The sequence below is a fragment of the Heterocephalus glaber genome, unplaced genomic scaffold (genome assembly GCF_053883595.1).
Source record: "Heterocephalus glaber isolate CG9 unplaced genomic scaffold, H.glaber_assembly_v1.0 deba00001606, whole genome shotgun sequence".
In the NCBI taxonomy this organism is placed as follows: Eukaryota; Metazoa; Chordata; class Mammalia; order Rodentia; family Bathyergidae; genus Heterocephalus; species Heterocephalus glaber.
The window spans coordinates 8,772,620-8,790,273 of record NW_028258377.1 but is presented as its reverse complement, the minus strand read 5'-3'; the positions used below and the strand labels follow the sequence as shown (position 1 = coordinate 8,790,273).

Here is a 17,654-nt window from a genome sequence, read left to right as displayed (position 1 = left end):
TATAACAACTATTTGTAGTTAACTGTGACATCAGAACCCACTTCTCATAGGGGACTTGGGTAGTCTTGGGGCTACAGAAAAAAACAGCAAATGATCTTGTAATTTTACCAGTGTAGAACTGAAAAACAGAAGGGTAAAAGGGGTGAAGGCTATAGTAGAGAAGGAATGATAATTTAAAGTGGAAGACCTCCAAGAACAAATTCAGGTGCTTTCGTCCTGCCTAGCCCTGTTACCATTTTGCTGGAAGTCAAACTTTTTAAGCAGAATATCCAATCATTACCATGTATCCTGAGGGAGAAAAGCCTCTCAACTGCACGCGCCCTTCCCCTGCATGACAGTAAGAGCTCAGTGCCCAACTGGAGGTGCACTAGTATTCAAGTAGGAATAGTTTTGCAAAACATTTAGCATCTCCTGTCTGACAGTGCACACCTTGCCCCTGAGAGAGAGAGCACTACAATTGTACTTCAGAATGAGTTTTGATCCAGTAGAACAGCAATTATATAGTGCCGTAGTGCTGGGGGAAGTATTAATACTGCTTCTCCTTTCTGAAACCCTAATAGAATTTTAGTTGTATAACGTGTCATGATTCTCAGCTCTTAAATTGTGGCGAGTAATAAGAGTCCGTTGAGAGGGGAAAATGTTAGAATCAAGAGAGCTCCCTTCCCAGCCCTGATTCTAAAATGCAAGGTTGAAGGACATCTCTACTCTTGTAATACAGGATGGTTCCAGCGCATCTCTGGTGTCTACTACTTGTAACTGATGGGACTGTAAGCGCTATCGTAGGGCAGTGATGGCGAACTTTTTAGAGGGTCTCTAACTCATAGTGACACCTCTGTAGGACAGTTAAGAGTTGAAGTGGGGCTTGAAAAACAGATTCTTGTTGGAACAAGCAAATCAGCAGTCCTAGATGCTAGAAACATACAGATCTGTGTGTCTATCAGTTTTCCCTGGGAGGAAGAGGATGGAAAGAGAAATCTGAGATTCCAGATTAGCCCACTATCTGAAGATTAAAAAGAAAGATTAGAAAATTATAAAAACAAATGCACTGGATCCCACTGATATACAGAAAAGGGGAAATGGTGACTATTGAAAGCAGAAGATATTACTGACTGAGCACAGTGCACAGGACCTTCGTTTACATACTGTCCATGAGCCCAGGAGAGGAGGGACAATCCTGTGGATAAAATCAATAGTGTTGCTGGGGCCACTCACCCCAAGGAGTGAGTCTGTGGCACTCTGTCCAATTCCTGACCTTTGTGCCAGCTTCCTTTGTCTTCCCAACCAGTCCTCTGGCCTGGGACCCTTCTTTCAGGGGCCTGCTAGAGTTTCGTTCCAGGGACATAACTTTGGTGCCTGAGTGCTGATTAGAGTGAAGTTTCATTGGTATGTGGCCTGGAGTTCTCCTCCTCCAGCAGAGCTATTCTTTGTTTGAGCATTCTCACTTGGGTCTCATGTCTTTCCACCATGGCCATCATCTGAGATTCCAACTTCTTCAGCTTGTTCTGATGCTTTTTCTTTGCTTTTTCATATGCAGCCACCAGGTTGCTATATGGGGTTAGAGGGAAATGAGAGTAAAAGATTCTTCCTAAGTAGCATGAGACACATTGTCTGGTCCCCTGGGTAGCCAGGGCTAGTGAACACTGCTCTAAAAAAGAGCTCACTCTGGCTCTTACAGAAGAATCTGAAACCAGGTGCTGAAAAGCAGCACAAAACCCAGACACTGGCACTCAGTGCTAGTCATCTGTCAGTTTAACCTTGATTATCCAGACCCACTGCTGTAGGCTTGTCACACTGACATTTTAGGAAGGTTTCACTAGGACTGAAACCAACAACCTAGACTAGCTAAATCTAAAGAAAATAGAAAAAGTAACTGAATATCAGCAGTCTGTTATTTTAAGTACAGACTACGGTCCACCTGTTGCTGTGTGGCAACTGTAAGTTACAGGAGTGTTGCCATGAAGTAACATTACTTAGGATCAGAGCAAAGAGGCTTATCTTGTTTTTGTTTTTTGTTTTTTAGTTTCAGAAATTTTAATCAATTTCCACAAATTTATTCACATCACATAGGGATATGTGATGTCAAGTAAACCAGACAAATTTTGTTCCTAAAACAAGACCTTGAATTTTTTGTAGTATCCATGATATGCATCCTGAAAAACTTGTTTTCATCTATAACAGACTCCTAATATAAATTCACTGGATTACAAAGTAAAACAGAGATTTTAATGTCCAAAATCAAACACTACAAATATACTGTATTTCATTTTCTGCAAGCAATTGATATTGCATATTTACAAAGCATCTAAGAACATTAATTATTCTTTTAAATTAATTTTATTGGTACATTTCAGATATACATAATGATCACATTCATCATAGGGAATTTACCTAAAAATGTCTCAAGTTAATCCTTCTTTATAGCAGAGTAGTACTCCATTGTATAAAAAACCCTACATCTTTATCCATTTGTTGGACGATGGGCATTTGGGCTGTTTCCAAGCTTTAGCTATTACTAACTGTGCCGGTATAGACATGGGTGTGCACATATTGCTTGTCTTTCTGACTTCCTCCTATGCTTAGGGGTGGTGGGATTCACAGCATTTAGTGAGGCCACAGGAAACACTGTCAGCCAAATATAACAACTGTCCTCATGTAAGTACGCAGAGAGCAAGCCCAGATAAATGCAGATACCCTGTCTGGTTCAAAATGGCACTTTGAACCTTTTCATGTGCAGTCACATTATTAAAGCCACGATTCTTGAAAGTGTGGTCTGAAGATGGACCCCTGGCAATTCCTAAAACCTATCAGTGGGTCCGTGAGGTCCTGACATTTATTTCTAACATCGCTGCAGGAAAGTGGGTGTTTATATATTTTGAAGTAACATTGACTGCAAAAGCAGATGTGAGTCCAGCTGTTTTCTATTAATCCAGATGTTAGATTTGCAACAGTAAATAGTGCCACTTTTTTAATTGCTTTTTTGGAAAATACTTTTTCATTAAGATGACATTTGTTTTACATCTACTGAATTTGGGATTTTGGGGTAAATGAATAAAAACTTTAACAAGTTTGTCTCAATTTTAGTTTCTGATATGAAAAGTATCAATAAATTACAAGAATGGAAACTCTTTGAAATACATGTAAAGGGGTCCTGATCCCCCAAAATTTTGAGATTATCATAAGATAGTATAAAGTGTCCTAAAGTGATCCATTGGATATTAAATGGTTTCATAGCTAGTTCAGTTTGGAAAACGCTGGCTTAAACAAAGATACTTTACTGTATGATTCTCAGAGCCTTTGCTATATATCAAGAAGAGACTACAGTAATCTCTTTCCTAGTTTACTTTGGTCAAAGGACCCATCTTTCCTGAGGATTTCTTAGGTTTCTGTGTGGCCTCTTGTCGGATACTGCTCCGAGGAGGGGCAGGTGAGCACACCCCACTGTCCAGAGTTGCTTCCCAAGGCTACAGAGAGGCTCTCCCTGGAGCCTCTGGATGGGTACTGTCTAAGTATCCCTGGGACAGATGGGGATTCTTACCTGTTGGCGCGCTTTAGATCATTAACGAACTCTGCAGATTGCTGGTGTCGGATTTCGCTGCTCTTTGTGAGCCTTTCCAAGGCGCTCACAAGCTCCTGAACTCTGGCCTTGAGCTTCTTTTCTCTGTGTCAAGGAAAGAATCCACTGCCCTGAGTACCTTGAGGTGACAGTGGAGGCGTCCCTGCCCCAGCTGTCCTGGGGAGGAGGCAGGTGCAGCTTGCCAAATCAAAAGGCAAAACGACCTGGGCTCGGGAATAACATCGTTTTCCTGGTCAGCAGAGCTAAAATGAACACTTGACCCCGGCCTTCTCAAAGGCCGATCTGAGCCTGCTTCTTGAATAAGAGCCCTTCAAAGATCTTAAGTATGTGTCACAAGGGAACAAGACAGGTATTTCTGTGGCGGCATACAAGGTGGTTGGCAAAACTTAAACGGCAAACTGGAAAGGAGAGGCATAGAAATGATACTCATTTCACAAAGGTCTTTGTTCCCCATTATAGTATTTAAATCTTATTTGTATTCTGAGTTCTACTGCTTTTGTTCCATGGCTCTGTACTGTAGCATTCATGCTGAGGGAAGAGTCAGTGAGGGGCAGTTTCTGGAGTCTTTTTTTTTTTTGGTACTGGGGATCGAACTTGGGACCTTGCGTTTGCGAGGCAGTTGCCAGAACCACTGACCTAAATACCCGGCCCGGTTTCTGGAGTCTTGTCAGCTTACTGCTTTCCAAGACGCAGGCACAGAAACAGTGATTAGCACCTCCCCTGATGTCACACGAATGGTGCCACCTTGCACAGTAACACACCAGACTCAGCACGGTCTCGCTGCAGTTGGTTTGGGTCTCCAGTGGATCCCCAGCACTGCACCCAACCTCTTCAGAACCCTGCAGTAAGTACTCAGTGCCTTGGAACTTACTGGAAAACCAGTGCTTAAGGGATGGAGTATCTCTAGAAGGGCAAGTGTGGAGAATATGAATTACCTGATTAGTTCATGTGACAATATGGTAATACCTAGGAAACTACCACCAAAGAATGGACACCTCCCTTAACCAAGCAACTTGATTTTTAGGACTTTATCTTACAGAAAAAACATGAGCATAGTTCCTAAAGACAATCAGTTATCGCTGGATTCCCTTCAGGTTTGGTTATAATAACTAAGAGTGGAAAAGAACCAGTGGAGTGGTTAAGTTCATCAAGGTATATCCATGGTATAAAATGCCTGCTTAACGAAACCCGTTTATAATAGAGATCGACATGCAGTGACATGGAAGGGAATCTCACATATTAAGTGAGAAGGGTAAGTTCTAGTGTATCACTTTCTAAAAACAACTGGAAATCTGAGTGTGTAACAATAAACTAGAAGGCTGAACACCAAACTCAACAATAGTTAACTCACAGGTAGGAGGTAGAGCTGTTCTACTTCACTCTTGTTTTGCTTTCGAGTTTGACGATTTGTATGCTTTCTGTAAAGGAGTCTCGGTTGTCCTTCCCATGGGAATGACACAGGAATGTGACTGTAGCAGGGTCAAAAAATCCTTGCAGATGCACAGTGACTTGGACTCTGATTCTCCCTTCCTGGCTTCTGGATTATCTAATCTTTTACATTTCTGATGTATGGCAAGCCAGGTTCTCCAAACTGATTACTGAAGGAAGCCTTTTGCAAGGGACAGAGGTGGGAAGATATTCTGGCTCCTCAGTGTCCAAATCATTCCTCAGTGAGTACCTCCCACCTGCCTTAGCTACCGGGGGGTGGGGGGTGGGGTATTGGAGCTGGGGTAGCTGCAGCTGTCACCCCCACCCCGCCTCCCACCCACTTCCTGAGGAATGTGTGCTTCCGGACCCCAGCAGGCACCAGGCAGTCGGATCTGGTTGCATTTCCAACTGGAAGCAGAGAGTGGCAGCATTTCCTAGCAGAGGTGAGACTGTATGGTTGGATGGGGTTCCCTCCCTTCCCACAGCTTCCTCTCAGCCATCTGAGCAGCCAGCTCCCCTCCAGCTAAGGCGAGGCTTAAGAGCACCAGGCGTCACCCCCCCCACCACACACACACCCCCTCTGGCTGGAAAGAACAGGGTAGAGTTGTTTATTCTGCATTTTATTATTGTTCTGATTCCTTCATGTTCTTTCTGAAATTGATTGTACAAAGAGAAAAAGCAAATTACGATGAGAACTAAAAATGTAACTCAGAAAATCCACAACAAAAAAAACCACTCAAAGCAGAACTATCCCTGCCCACCCACCCCCATCACTTCCACACCCGGCAGACAGGGAGAACAAGGAAATCCCAGCCCCGACTCAAAGGGCTTCCTTCCTTCCAAGCGCCAGGCCTCAGGGCACCAGGGGGAACTTTCCGGACCTGGCAAGATCCAAAGGAAGGATAGAACACCAGGAGGACACAGGAGGATCTCAGATGCCTCCTGGGCCAGCTTGGGCCATTAGGAGGAGCCCCAACATGCCCCACCCTACCGCCACACCCCAAACTAAGGAGGGGAGAGGGGAGTACAAATGCTAGCGAGAACTGTCATTGATTGATTTAAAGTTGCAAAGACAAGGTCAAACCTAAAATCTGGGTTATTTGCATTTGACAAGCAGATTCCACATTAAGAGTTGGGACTTCAGAATCACTCGCCTCACAGCATCATCCAAACACTGAAGCAACAATGTCCTTAGAGCTGTGTATCCAGTCAAGAACAGACACTGGCCATGGCTACCAGAGTACTCGATGTGACTGCCCCAAACTGATGTGCTCTAAGTAAGTGTAAGACGCACACTGGAGTTGGAGGCCGTGATACAGAAAGTGAATACAAACAACTCCATACCTTTTAAAGTCTTCCTTCCCTCCTTGCCTCTTTCTCCCTCCCTTTCTTGTGGTGGTGATCCAACCCAGAGACTCATGGACAAAGGGCAAGCGCTCTACCACTAAACTACATTCCCAGCCTGAGATGTTTTATATTAGGTTAAATATGCTACTCAAATTATAATCAGGTCGGTGTGAGGCAGCCTCAAGCATGTTAAGCAAGCACTTTACCACTGAACCACATCCCTAACCCTATTAATTTCACATTTAAAAAATTGGTATGGAATTTAGAAATTTTTAAATTACATATGTGACTTACATGTGTGGCTCAAATTATATTCCTCGTAGAGAGCAGTTCTCTAGAGCATTTGTTTAAAAGCGTATTCTCAGATTATTCCCCTGGATTTTGATCCAGTGTGTTTGAGCTGAGACTCGGGATGTCATTTATGAGGTGCCCAAGTGACTCATTACCAGGCAGAACTGGGAAACTGGTAAGGCAAGGGCTTCAGCAGGGGAGTGAGGATGGGCCCCCTGTGCTCCAAGACACCCTGAATCTAACAGCTATGTGCGAAACATGCACAGAGGCTGACTGCAGTCCTGTCTATAGCTCTCCTCACTCTCACAGGATGACCTGGAAAAATCCACCACAGACGCCAATCCCAGGGACCTCAGAGCCTCAGCCAGCCATGCCCGTGCCTGCTAGTTTCTAATTGCAGATGTGCTTGGGCTTCAGCTTGGAAGAATCTATGCAGTTTGTATATGTACTAAAGCCAAAACGAGCATTCTCTCGGGCATTATACAGATGAGAAAGCAAAAATGAAAACACTGTATGTTCCATTTCCCCCTCAACAGTAATGCATCCATACAGTGTTTTCTAGAATGCCCAAAACTGTATAGTCCCTTTCGTTCTTGTTCTTTTCTTCCCAGTAGGTTTAGGCACTCATGAATATGTACCTGTACCATCAAGTAAAAATAAATCAGTGCTGGATTATAATAACACCATGGTAACCCAAGTCTCCCAGTGCACATGTTGTATGGGTCTCCCACATCTGGCACTTAGTCCCCTCACCAATAGCGAGGGTTACTTTTCATCACAAAAGATCGTATGAATCTTACTATAACCACACAGCCAGGAAAGTACTTGTTTTTTTAATTGACACAATTTTAAGCAGTGGAATACCTATAGGGGATTTGAGAGGCAGCTTCATGATGGGAGGTTTAATATAATATGGAAAACCAAAGCGGCTCGTCAGTAAGCTGGGGGGCAGATGCCTATGCAGGACTCCGATGCACTGCTTGCTGGTACCCTGGTGGCTGGGTTGCACGGCTTTGTGAACAAGTAATAACTCCTTATTATTGGATCCTCCTTACAATGATTAGGCCAATAGGCTATACACTCTGTGATTAGAGTCACCAGGGTGAGCGCCCAGTCCTGATGAGGTCTGTGCAGCTTCCCAGCCAGCCAAGAAGCCTTTCAAAAGGGGCTGTAATCAGACCAAACCGCAGGGAGTCATGGCCATGCCACCACAAGGCCGGAATTTCTTAGCAGTTGCTAATTACGTGGAATTAGAACTGAGAGAATTGTCTGCATATGTGGTTCCTCTCCCTTACCCTTCAACCCCAATCTGCCTTCTGCTCCATGGACATGGCTAGGTCAGGTCACCGGGGAGCACTCTGCTTCAGTTAGCGGTGGGTCCTTTCTTACCCAGCAGCGGCATCTACGTGCTTGACCACGCCCTCTCCCTCCGTGGTCTCTGTACTCAGGATTAGTGCAAGGCCTGCAGGGGCTGGACTCCATCCTCCACTTAGGGTCCCCTCAGTTGTCTTCTTTTCCTCTTTTCTCTCTTCATATCACCTCCAGATGCTGGGATTTACCTAAGCATTTGGGCCTAGACTAGATTTTAATTTTACTTTTCTTTAATTCTGTCCACTTAAATTTATTTTCCTAAAAGCTATCTACAAGCTAAAAAGTCCAAATCCTTATCTCTAGACGCTTCTTCAGAGCTCTGGACTTGTCCATTTGACACCTCCATATGAACAGTTATCTTCAGTTTAACATGACGAGAGCAGAACTTTTGAAATCATCGCCAAACCCACTTTCTTCTGTGCCAGCAAAAGGCAACACCACTGGTCTGGTTCCTTACACTGTCTTGGAGTCCTCCCTCAGCCCTTTCACTCCCCTCATCCTCCACATCCGCTGAACAGCAAACTAAATCTTTTCCTCTTCCCATTTCTGCTGCCACCACGAGGGCCCAAGCTGCCATCCTTTCTCACTTAGATTACAATGACAGCCTGACTGGCTTCTCTGCTTTACATTTGCACCCTTCTGATGTGGTTTCCACATCATGGCCAGGTGATGTTTTCAAAGGATAGATCAGATTATATTCTTGCCCTTCAGTGCCTTTCACTTGCACTTGCAATAATGTCTGGTCTCACCTCCACTGGGAGGCTTTGCTTCAGCTTACTGTTTATTTGCAATGTCCTCCACTCTGCTGCTTCTTTTCCTTTCCTCTCAGCTTAAATATGACCTCTCAAAGAGGCTCGTCTTGACCACTGTCTACACAGATGTCCCACATCACAACACCTGTTCCTTTCCTTTATATTATTCATTGCAAACTACACTGACTTAACTTTTTCGAATTTCCACTGTGACTATATCCCTTCTCCGTTTCCTTCACAGTACTCATCGCAATCTATGACTGCTTCCTTTTCAGACTATCCTAGCAGCAGATAGCAGCTCTCTCTAATTCCTTTACAAGGACGACAACATTTAATTCTTACAACCACCTTTAAGATCAGTGTTATGGCCATTTTACAGAGGAGGCACTTGAGGCACAGCTAAGAGACTTATCACTGCCAGGAGCGGCAGAGCTGGGGTTCACACTCATGAGTCTGTGTGTAACACTGCAAGCATCTAGCTGAAGTATCTTGTGACCCATAAAGGGATCGACAGAGCGTGAGATAAGATCTCTGATGAAGAGCACAGGCTTGTGGAACCAGGAGTAAATGCCTCCAGATAATGATGTTCTGCAGCCATTATATCTGAGCTGTATTTTGCCAGGACTAGCAGCAACAGGAGGATAACAGTTGAGCTTTTTTGCCCAGACTTTCCTAGGAACACGTTTTGTGTCCAGCAAATGCCCCTGCAGCTCCCATAGGCACACCACCTCTGTCACCTCTGCCCAGGGCTGCTGTGTGCTCTGATGCTCCCCACCGCTCTCTAGATGGGGTCCCAGGAGAGGCTGGCTGCCTCTTCTCTGAATTTTGGAACACTGGGGTAATGACAGAGAGAAATCTCAATTGCTCAAGCAATACCCGCCTCAGCCTTTGCGCCCTTCCAAGCACCTTGGCCAGAGCTCAGCAATTTATTTCTATGATAATGAAGCCAGAAACACACTTTGTATTCCATTAATGTCCTGCAGACCCATGTGCATTTATGGAATTTTAGGCACAACTTCTACTGCCTGATTGCTATTATAAATCAAAGAAATATGAAGAATCAGCAAGTGCAAGTTTAATAAAACAGCACCTCTTAAAATAATGTACCTCCTAATAAAATGGTAAAGATTTTGCTGCTCATTTGCTCAGTGGGGCTCCCTTTGTAAAAGCACCCCACCCAGTTCACTTCATTCCACCCACTATTTTGTGGCTCAAAATTGTATTCATACTTAGCTGTTGAAATAAGATACATTTTTTTTTTCACTCAAAAATGCCAATATTAGTTCCTACAAGTCTGAAGTTTCTATAACTGGGCATGTGATTTTTGCAATGTGGAGATGGAGTTTTAAGGAGTTTTGCTGGTTTGTCCTAAGGCAATGCCAACAGCCAGGGTGCTGTGAGCCTCTGCTGGGCAGTCAGTGGCACTGACCTTGTGCTTGCAAGGCAGGCGGCACCACTGAGCTAAATCCCTGGCCCGGAAGGGCCTGCTCTTGAAAGGGAAATTGTGAGTGACTATGATTACAAATTATGTATAGGGGAAGCATCTGAAACATCGGCTAGGCGGTTACATGAGGGACCTATGGGTGATCCCCAATGCCACTGTCACCATCAATGGTGACAATGAAAGTATTTATGCAGAGCATCCTGGTCAGTGTGGGTATTAAGGGATTTTGGTGGCAGGGCACATGAAGGGCCCAACAGCAGAATGTCCCATCAGGACACTGAGTCCTGATTGTCTGAGGGCTAAACTTGGGAGAGGTGTTACAAATGGAAAAGAATGAAAGACATTTTAAGAAAAGAAACAATATGTCTTAAAAGTTGTTACCTTGGATCAATAAGAGCTGATTTTTTTTTTTGGTGGTATGGGGGATCAAACTCAGGACCTTGTGCTTGCAAGGCAGCCATTTAGCCACTGAGCTAAATCTTCGGCAAGAGCCAAATTTTTAATATGCACCGTACATGAGAATTCTGAGGGAATTACAAAGCAGGAGTTAACAGAATTCTGTCTTGGCCTTGAGGTACGTAGAGATGGTACCATGACAGGTGGGTGAAGGTGCTCAGTGGGGAGAAGACTAAGGCAATCTAGGGACCATTTGTTTTTTTGGGGTTTTTTTGGTACCGGGGATCGAACTCGGGTCCTTATGCTTGCGTAGCAGGCAGTGAAACCACTGAGCTAAATCCCCGGCCCTAAGGGACCATTTGGAAAGAATAGTCAGGAGAGTTACAGTCATGCACCTGGTTGAGGGTCACAGCTGAGACATTTTTCTGGGTGGAACTGACTGACTCAGGTGAGCCCTGTAAAGGTCCTGGATCTTCCTGAAAGAAACCTGAAGCACGAGGGGGATTTGCAGAGAGGGAGGTTGTCACTGATGGCTCTGGGGATGAAGAGGCAATGAGAAGGAATGTGAGAGGCTCCAGGAGCTGAGGTCCCTGGCCACCAGGCAGCCTGGAGAAGGGGGCCTTAGCTCTCAGCTGTAGGGTGCTGAACTCTTCCATGGGGCAGGAGGAGCTCAGGGGCAGATCCTTCCCTGGATTCTTTGGCTGAGTACACAGCCCAAGACGACAGGACAACTGCACGGCAACCCTGCCAGACACCAAGCAAAAAGCCAGCCATGCTGTCCGACCCACAGGTCCCAGGCTGTAACACATGGGTCTTGTTTCTGACCACTTCTGTAACTCAGGATCCTTGTGAAGAGAGGAATCTGAGATAGATGGAGGTTTCACAGCAACAGAAAACCACTAACGGGGTAGCCATCATGGTGCTTCTTACAAGGTTACTTTTTGACCCTGAAATATTTCCCCCATTTAGTGGAACATTTTCAGGTGCACACAAATGTGCTCTAGTGTCTCCATTCTAAAAAACAAAGCAAAGTTCCTCCAGAGTCCTGACATCTGCACAGCAGACTTCCCAAATCATCTGCCTTCACTTCCGGCCTTTCCCCGCTCCAAAGGGAAACAAGCTGGTGTCCTTGCTTTGAAGCACTTTCTTTTCTTGGCTTTCCCACATCCTTTGCTAGGAGAGGCTTGAGTCTGCCCTCTGGAGTCCCTCTATCCTGGTGACAGGTACAGTGGTACAAGCCCAAGGGACAGGGATGCTACAGTATCTCCTTGAACCCTGTGTGTCTGTCCCTTCTGGTGAGGAATCTCTACTCCAAGTCACATCCAGGCCTTGCAATCTGCTCTCTTGTGATCACACGGATCAAACAGGAACTCCAGGCCACTGAGTCTCTTTATGGGGCTCTCACGTGCAGCCTTCTCTCCAGGCAGCAGTTGCTCCCCTGTGTGGCAGCCATCAGAGAGAAATGGGGGCTTGCAGGCCCCCTCTGCTGGATGAGTTGGGTGACTCCTGCCACTGGACAGAGTGGTCTGGCCACTGCACTGTGAACTGCCTTCATGTATCGGTTTACAGAACCAGCAGGTGTACACAGACACACACACACACACAGGCAGTGCAGCCCAGTCCCCCCGCCCCTAAAGCTCAACAGGCCCCCGGTGGGTGTGTGACTTAATGACCATGACCTCCTGGGAGAGCAGAGCACTGTGCTGTCCCTGGGCCCTGTGAAAGGGGTGTGTGTTACTACGCCCCATTGCCCAGTGCCAGGAGGCACAGTTCCTGCATCTGAATCACTCTGACCTGCAAAGCACACAGAGGTGCTTCACAGGTCTGTCCATCTGTGAGGAAGTCTGCTCCCCCAGGGCACCTCACTGGTCTCATCATCACCTCATCATCGGAGATAGATGCAGCACAACGGCACAGACCGGGCCTGCAGAGGTAGGCTCAACTCACTCCTTTGCAAGCAAACACAACTCTGTCCACATATGTGGGGTGCAGGGGGTACCACAGAGAAAGTGCAGGCACGCAGCATCCCACTATTTCTTAACTGTGTGACCTTGGGAGATCGTTCAGCCTCGCTGTGCCATCTCACCCAGGATGACATGGAGAGCAGCAGCTGCTCCCAGCTGCCTCCTCCATCACAACAGAAGGGAGCTGGATGGGTCCACTCAGCTGTGCCCAGGCTGGCGGGCAGCTGCAGACACTGCTCTCATCTCGGAAAGTTCCCCCTATGTAACTGCTGTTTACTAACTTGCTTCCTGGACTGAAATATCAGTCAAGGGCCTGAAGCATCCTGGTATAGAGAAGAATCTGAGCTGGACGGAGAGTTCATAGCACACAGCCTGAGTAAAACAGAGCCAAAACAAGAAGCTCTGATAAGAAAACACCTCATGTGCAAGACTGCAAACCTGGGCACACACATGGAGTTTTATGGCCACACTGGAGCCAATAAGCTGCAGTAAATGTGCATGAAGTGGAGGGAACGAGGTCAGACCAGATGGAAGTTCTATACTAAATGTGAAATTGTGTGGAGTTCTGGTTTCGTTTCAATGAAGAAGAAAGTAAGAAGACACACCAAGAGGGCCAGCAGTGGGTGACAAGGGCCCAACCAAGGCAGAAGCCAGCATGGCAAGGAGAGACTGGGTTGGCACTGGCAGCAACCTGGAAGTAGTGACCAAAGTGTCACAAGACGCCTTCCTTGGGATGGCTGGTTCTCATAAAGGGACTGTTGCTTAGCTTCATCTCTTACTCTTCTCAATCTAGAGCCTGTTCCCACAACTCTGGGTCCTTTTCAAGGGAAAGGATACTTGTGACAATGCTGGCGAGAGTGCACCAAGTCACCTCAGCTGCTGGCCTCATAGTTAATCATACCACCAAAGAAGGTGAGACTTTCCATGCGAGTTTTAAAAAAGAAAAACCATCCCCAAATCTTAGCCCTCAGGTCCCTATAGGATATACCCTCATGAAATGATTATTCCAATTTCTAAGCTATATTTACAGCATAATTCTTATTCCTCTGGCTCTGTGGGTTCTTTCTTGACTCCACATATCTGGGTTTTGATTAGAAATCCATGCTAACCAACTTAAGGCTGGTACTGGAAATCCATTGTGACTGAAAGAATAAATGAAATCTCTTTGTGTTTAGTCAGGACAACCCGCATTCTACTTGTGCCAGCAAAGTCCTCTGAGGCTTGGGAGTTTGAAAAATTTAGGGTCTTAGCTTACAGATACAATATCCAAATAGCTCCCTGTTGGAACCGGACAGTGGATTTTCATCCCAGGCCTCTGGCATAGGCGTCGCTAGATTTGTTCAGGACATTTTCCTCTGTTGCTTCTCTCTTCCTGCCCTAAGCAGAGGGACTACAATCTAACCACATGGCTAGGAGTGCTGGCAAAGACAAAGCAAAGCTATTACAAGTTGGAAGCAAAGACAAAAAATGATAGTGAGTAAATCAGGAAGATAGTGCAGTTCGCCACAAGACAGCCTGCAATCCACTGTCAGCTGGGAGGCCTTGCTATAAAATAAACAGTCCTGGCCAGACCAAGTTGGCTGACAGAGTACACTGGAGCCTTCCGGTCCCACCCCAAATCCCCAGAAGTGATGAGAAAAATAAAAACTCCCTGAGCTCCTTACAAAGCAAGGAGCACTAGAAACCATGAACAACTGTGAAAGGCACAAGTTTTATTCTTTCTGAAAGAGGAAACAACTCAGAATGCACAGAGATAGGGCCGGGGATTTAACTCAGTGGCACCGTGCCTGCCTCAAAAGTGCAATGTCCTGAGTTCGATCCCCAGTACCAAAAAAACCCCAAAAAACCAATGCACACAGATAGAAGCTGCTGTCAAAGAAAGACAGGAGATCAGAAGTTCTCCAATTAGAGGTTTTGCCTGTCTGAACAGGAGGGGACCAGGTACTGGGTCAGATATGGACACTGGATAGTGGTTAGCAGCCAGAAGGAATAAAAAGCCCAAAAGTGGAGCTTCTGACAACATCAGCCACCAGTACTGCCTGTGACCTGGCTCCGGGAGTTGGGAGGAAGGCCTGTGATAAACACAACGCTCACAAACAAGCCCCCAAGGAATTTGAAAGACAGGGATGAACACAAAAACCGGAACAGAAGTTCCAGAAAGCCAACACTGAGAAAAAATTACAAAATTCAATATAGAAAGACTTTACATATGAGAAATAAGAGTTCATACAGCAGACAAAATAGTATTTAAGAACAAGTATAATAAATCTCCCTTAAAAGAACATCATTTCATCATGAAAAATTTAAAAACCTCAAGCCATACAAGGCGGGAGCACACATGTAATCCCAGCCACTCGGGAGGATGAGGCAGGAGGACTGCAAATTGCAAGACAGCCTGGGCAACCTGGCGTGCCCCTATCTCAAAACATAAAATAAAAAGGACTGGAGATACAGGTCAGTGGTACAGTGCCCCTGAGATCAATTCCTGGGGAGGCGGGCAGGGAGAGGTGGGGAAGGGAAGGAGGAAGGGAGGGAGGGAGAGAAATAGAAACAGTGGCTCAAGTGCTGCAGGTGAGCTGGAAAACTGCTGAAGACTCACTCTCTATGAAATGCCACAGTTACTCTGTGGCAATTAAAAATAATATAAAGAAGCAAAAAGAATTAATGTCTCCAACTGCCACTATCTTACAGAGGAGCCAATAACCATGTGCAGATATGAGTGCATGAAAGGTTGGCTGCTCTGTACATGAGACCAAACGTAGCTATAAACAACGTATCAAGCTGAAATGACATTTTGGATACATGGGTTAAGTAAAATGTGTTCTTAAAATGAATTTGACCTATTTGCTCCCTTTCCTCCCACTCTCTTCTACTTCATGCCTCCCTTCCTTCCTCTTTTTTCATAAGGCAGGGCAGGGTTAGCTGAACTTTAAAGTAAGTCAAGTCATGTGCTTAAGGCCAAACAGTGAACAAGCTGCACACATGGATGTGAACCCCACGTCCGACTCGAGTCCAGGTGTAAACTGAGGCAGGGACTAGGAGGAATTGAAGTAGCTGCCTGATAGGAAGGAAGGAGGCAGCAGTGCTCTGGCTGATGAGAGGGAAAGGAAGCAGATGGTTTCTGGACAGAGCAGTCCACACACTCCCTGCAATGCAGAAGCAGAATGCACGCCAGAGGGCGAGCTGGAGGGGACCAACACAAGTAACTGCACTCTACCCTGTCCAGGGACCCATGCCCCTTGTACACATCCACAAATAAATAATGACGTTCCTTTGGGCCTTCCTAAAAGTAAAATGACTCCACTGTGCCATGGGGCCCTGTCTGTGGAACAGATGTATTTGCTATGTCTTGCTTTGCTATAATAAACTTACTTTAGCATTGGAAGTGACCCATGTATCTTTCCATCTGTGTGTGAAGAGCCCACAGAAAGTGCTAACAGTGGCTATTAGAAAATTTAAAATTACATAGGTGGTTCATCTGGCCCCTTTACTAGACAGTGCTCATCAGGAGGGCAGAGGAAAAGAATGACAGAAAGTGTGGGGTGGAAGGCAGATTTAGATGAATTGGCATTCATTTCTCCTTGCAGAAGAGGAGAAATAATGAAGAAGAGACACTGAAGGAACAAGGAAAAATTCACAGAACGGAGTAAGAACAGAGCCTCTTGTTAGAAAAGGGCCACTACGCTAAAGGAAAGCAGTCCTGCTAAAGGGGCATCAAGGCAGGATGCCTGCTTTCACCCTCAGCGCATATGCTGCCCTGAAGATTCCAGCCAAGGCCACCGAACAGCAATGTGGATGGAATGACCACCTATATGCCTCCCTCCTATACCCCGCCACGCTCCTATCAAAAAGCCTGTTTGTGCCCAAAGCAGTTTGTGCCACCCAGGCAAGAGCAAAAGGGGAACACAGCAGCACTGTCTCCTTCTCAGATAGGTGTGGGTGATACCTGAAGTGGGACATGAGCAGCCGCAAGAATGGAGAATGAAGCTTTCATTCATGATTCATTTGTGAATCACACGAGGCCCCTGTGAGCTGCTTACCTGCGAATAGCACCAGCAAACTCCGAGGCCAGCTCACTCTCGCTGCACGACGTCCTCAGTTCCACCAGGGGGAGGGCTGGGGAGGCAGCCTCAGCACACTCCTGAGGACGGCAAACAAGCTCTGGTTAGACCGGAAGCCGAGCTGGACAGCAGGTAATGGCAGCAGTGTCGTGCTGGGTGGCACCCTCCAATCAGGCTGAAGGGGAAGCTGGTAGCAAACCACAGACAATCCCGCCTCAGCTCTCCGACGACCTTCAGAGGCTGCCCTATGGTGCCCACAACCCCTGCTGTCACAACCCCCGTTGTGCTGAGGGATGCACTGGTCCAAGCCCACAGCATGCATTCACTCAGTCATTAGAGGGAGCCTGAGGCAGATACCTCTGTTACCCCATTTTACCAAGGAGGAAACTGAGGTACAGAGAAAGAATGCACTTCTCAGTCACCAGTGAGGAAATGGGGGATCCAGGACTCAAAGCCAGGCTGTCTGGCTCCAGCTCAGTCTCCAAAGGAGAAATACACATGAATATCCTGTTGCCCGTCCCACTACCTGGGATGAAAGCCAATCTTCTCTACACCCAGGAGCTTTACTGGGTTCCGTGTAACTGAGAAAACAAAGAAGAGGAGGAGGAAAACAGAAGTGCACTTCTATCACATACATCAGACAGGAACCTCGGTGATCTAGGCCTCAGAATAAAAATCTGTGATGTGTGGCAAGAGACACATGTGAACAGAAAAGCCTACTGCATGGATTCAGTGCTAGAAGTCTAGATGGCAGGTGCCACACTGTTTTGCCAGCCCACTCATAAAGAAACACCAGCTTCCTGGGCACGCTGAGACAGCAGCACAGCCGCCACCTGAACACCCTCCTTGGCCACGCCCTTTGCCTGGCCTCCCCCCCTCCCCTCCATCTAGGTGTCCTCAAAGATCCACAGGGTCTGTGGAGATGCCTCACCCTCCCTTTTCATACATCCGCTCCGCTGCTGTTAACATTTCCTATGACTCCTAAAGCTTGGGACTGGCGTGCCTCAACTCCCAGTGCCTCCTGCT

At 46.3% G+C, this 17,654-nt stretch overlaps 1 protein-coding gene across 10 annotated transcripts in view; it reads right to left on the bottom strand.

The window, feature by feature from the left end:
• Positions 1–511: 511 nt before the first annotated feature.
• Mcc (MCC regulator of Wnt signaling pathway) overlaps positions 512–17,654 on the bottom strand; it is a 425,319-nt gene continuing 408,176 nt past the window's right edge. For all 10 annotated transcript variants that reach the window (XM_087194482.1, XM_087194483.1, XM_021238432.2 and 7 more), the window contains 3 exons: positions 16,608–16,708; positions 3,536–3,658; positions 512–1,545 (listed from right to left, as the gene is read on the bottom strand). In XM_087194482.1, the coding sequence (XP_087050608.1) occupies positions 1,365–1,545; positions 3,536–3,658; positions 16,608–16,708 (405 nt within the window). In that variant the 3' untranslated portion in view covers positions 512–1,364. The remainder of the gene's footprint in view (positions 1,546–3,535; positions 3,659–16,607; positions 16,709–17,654) is intronic.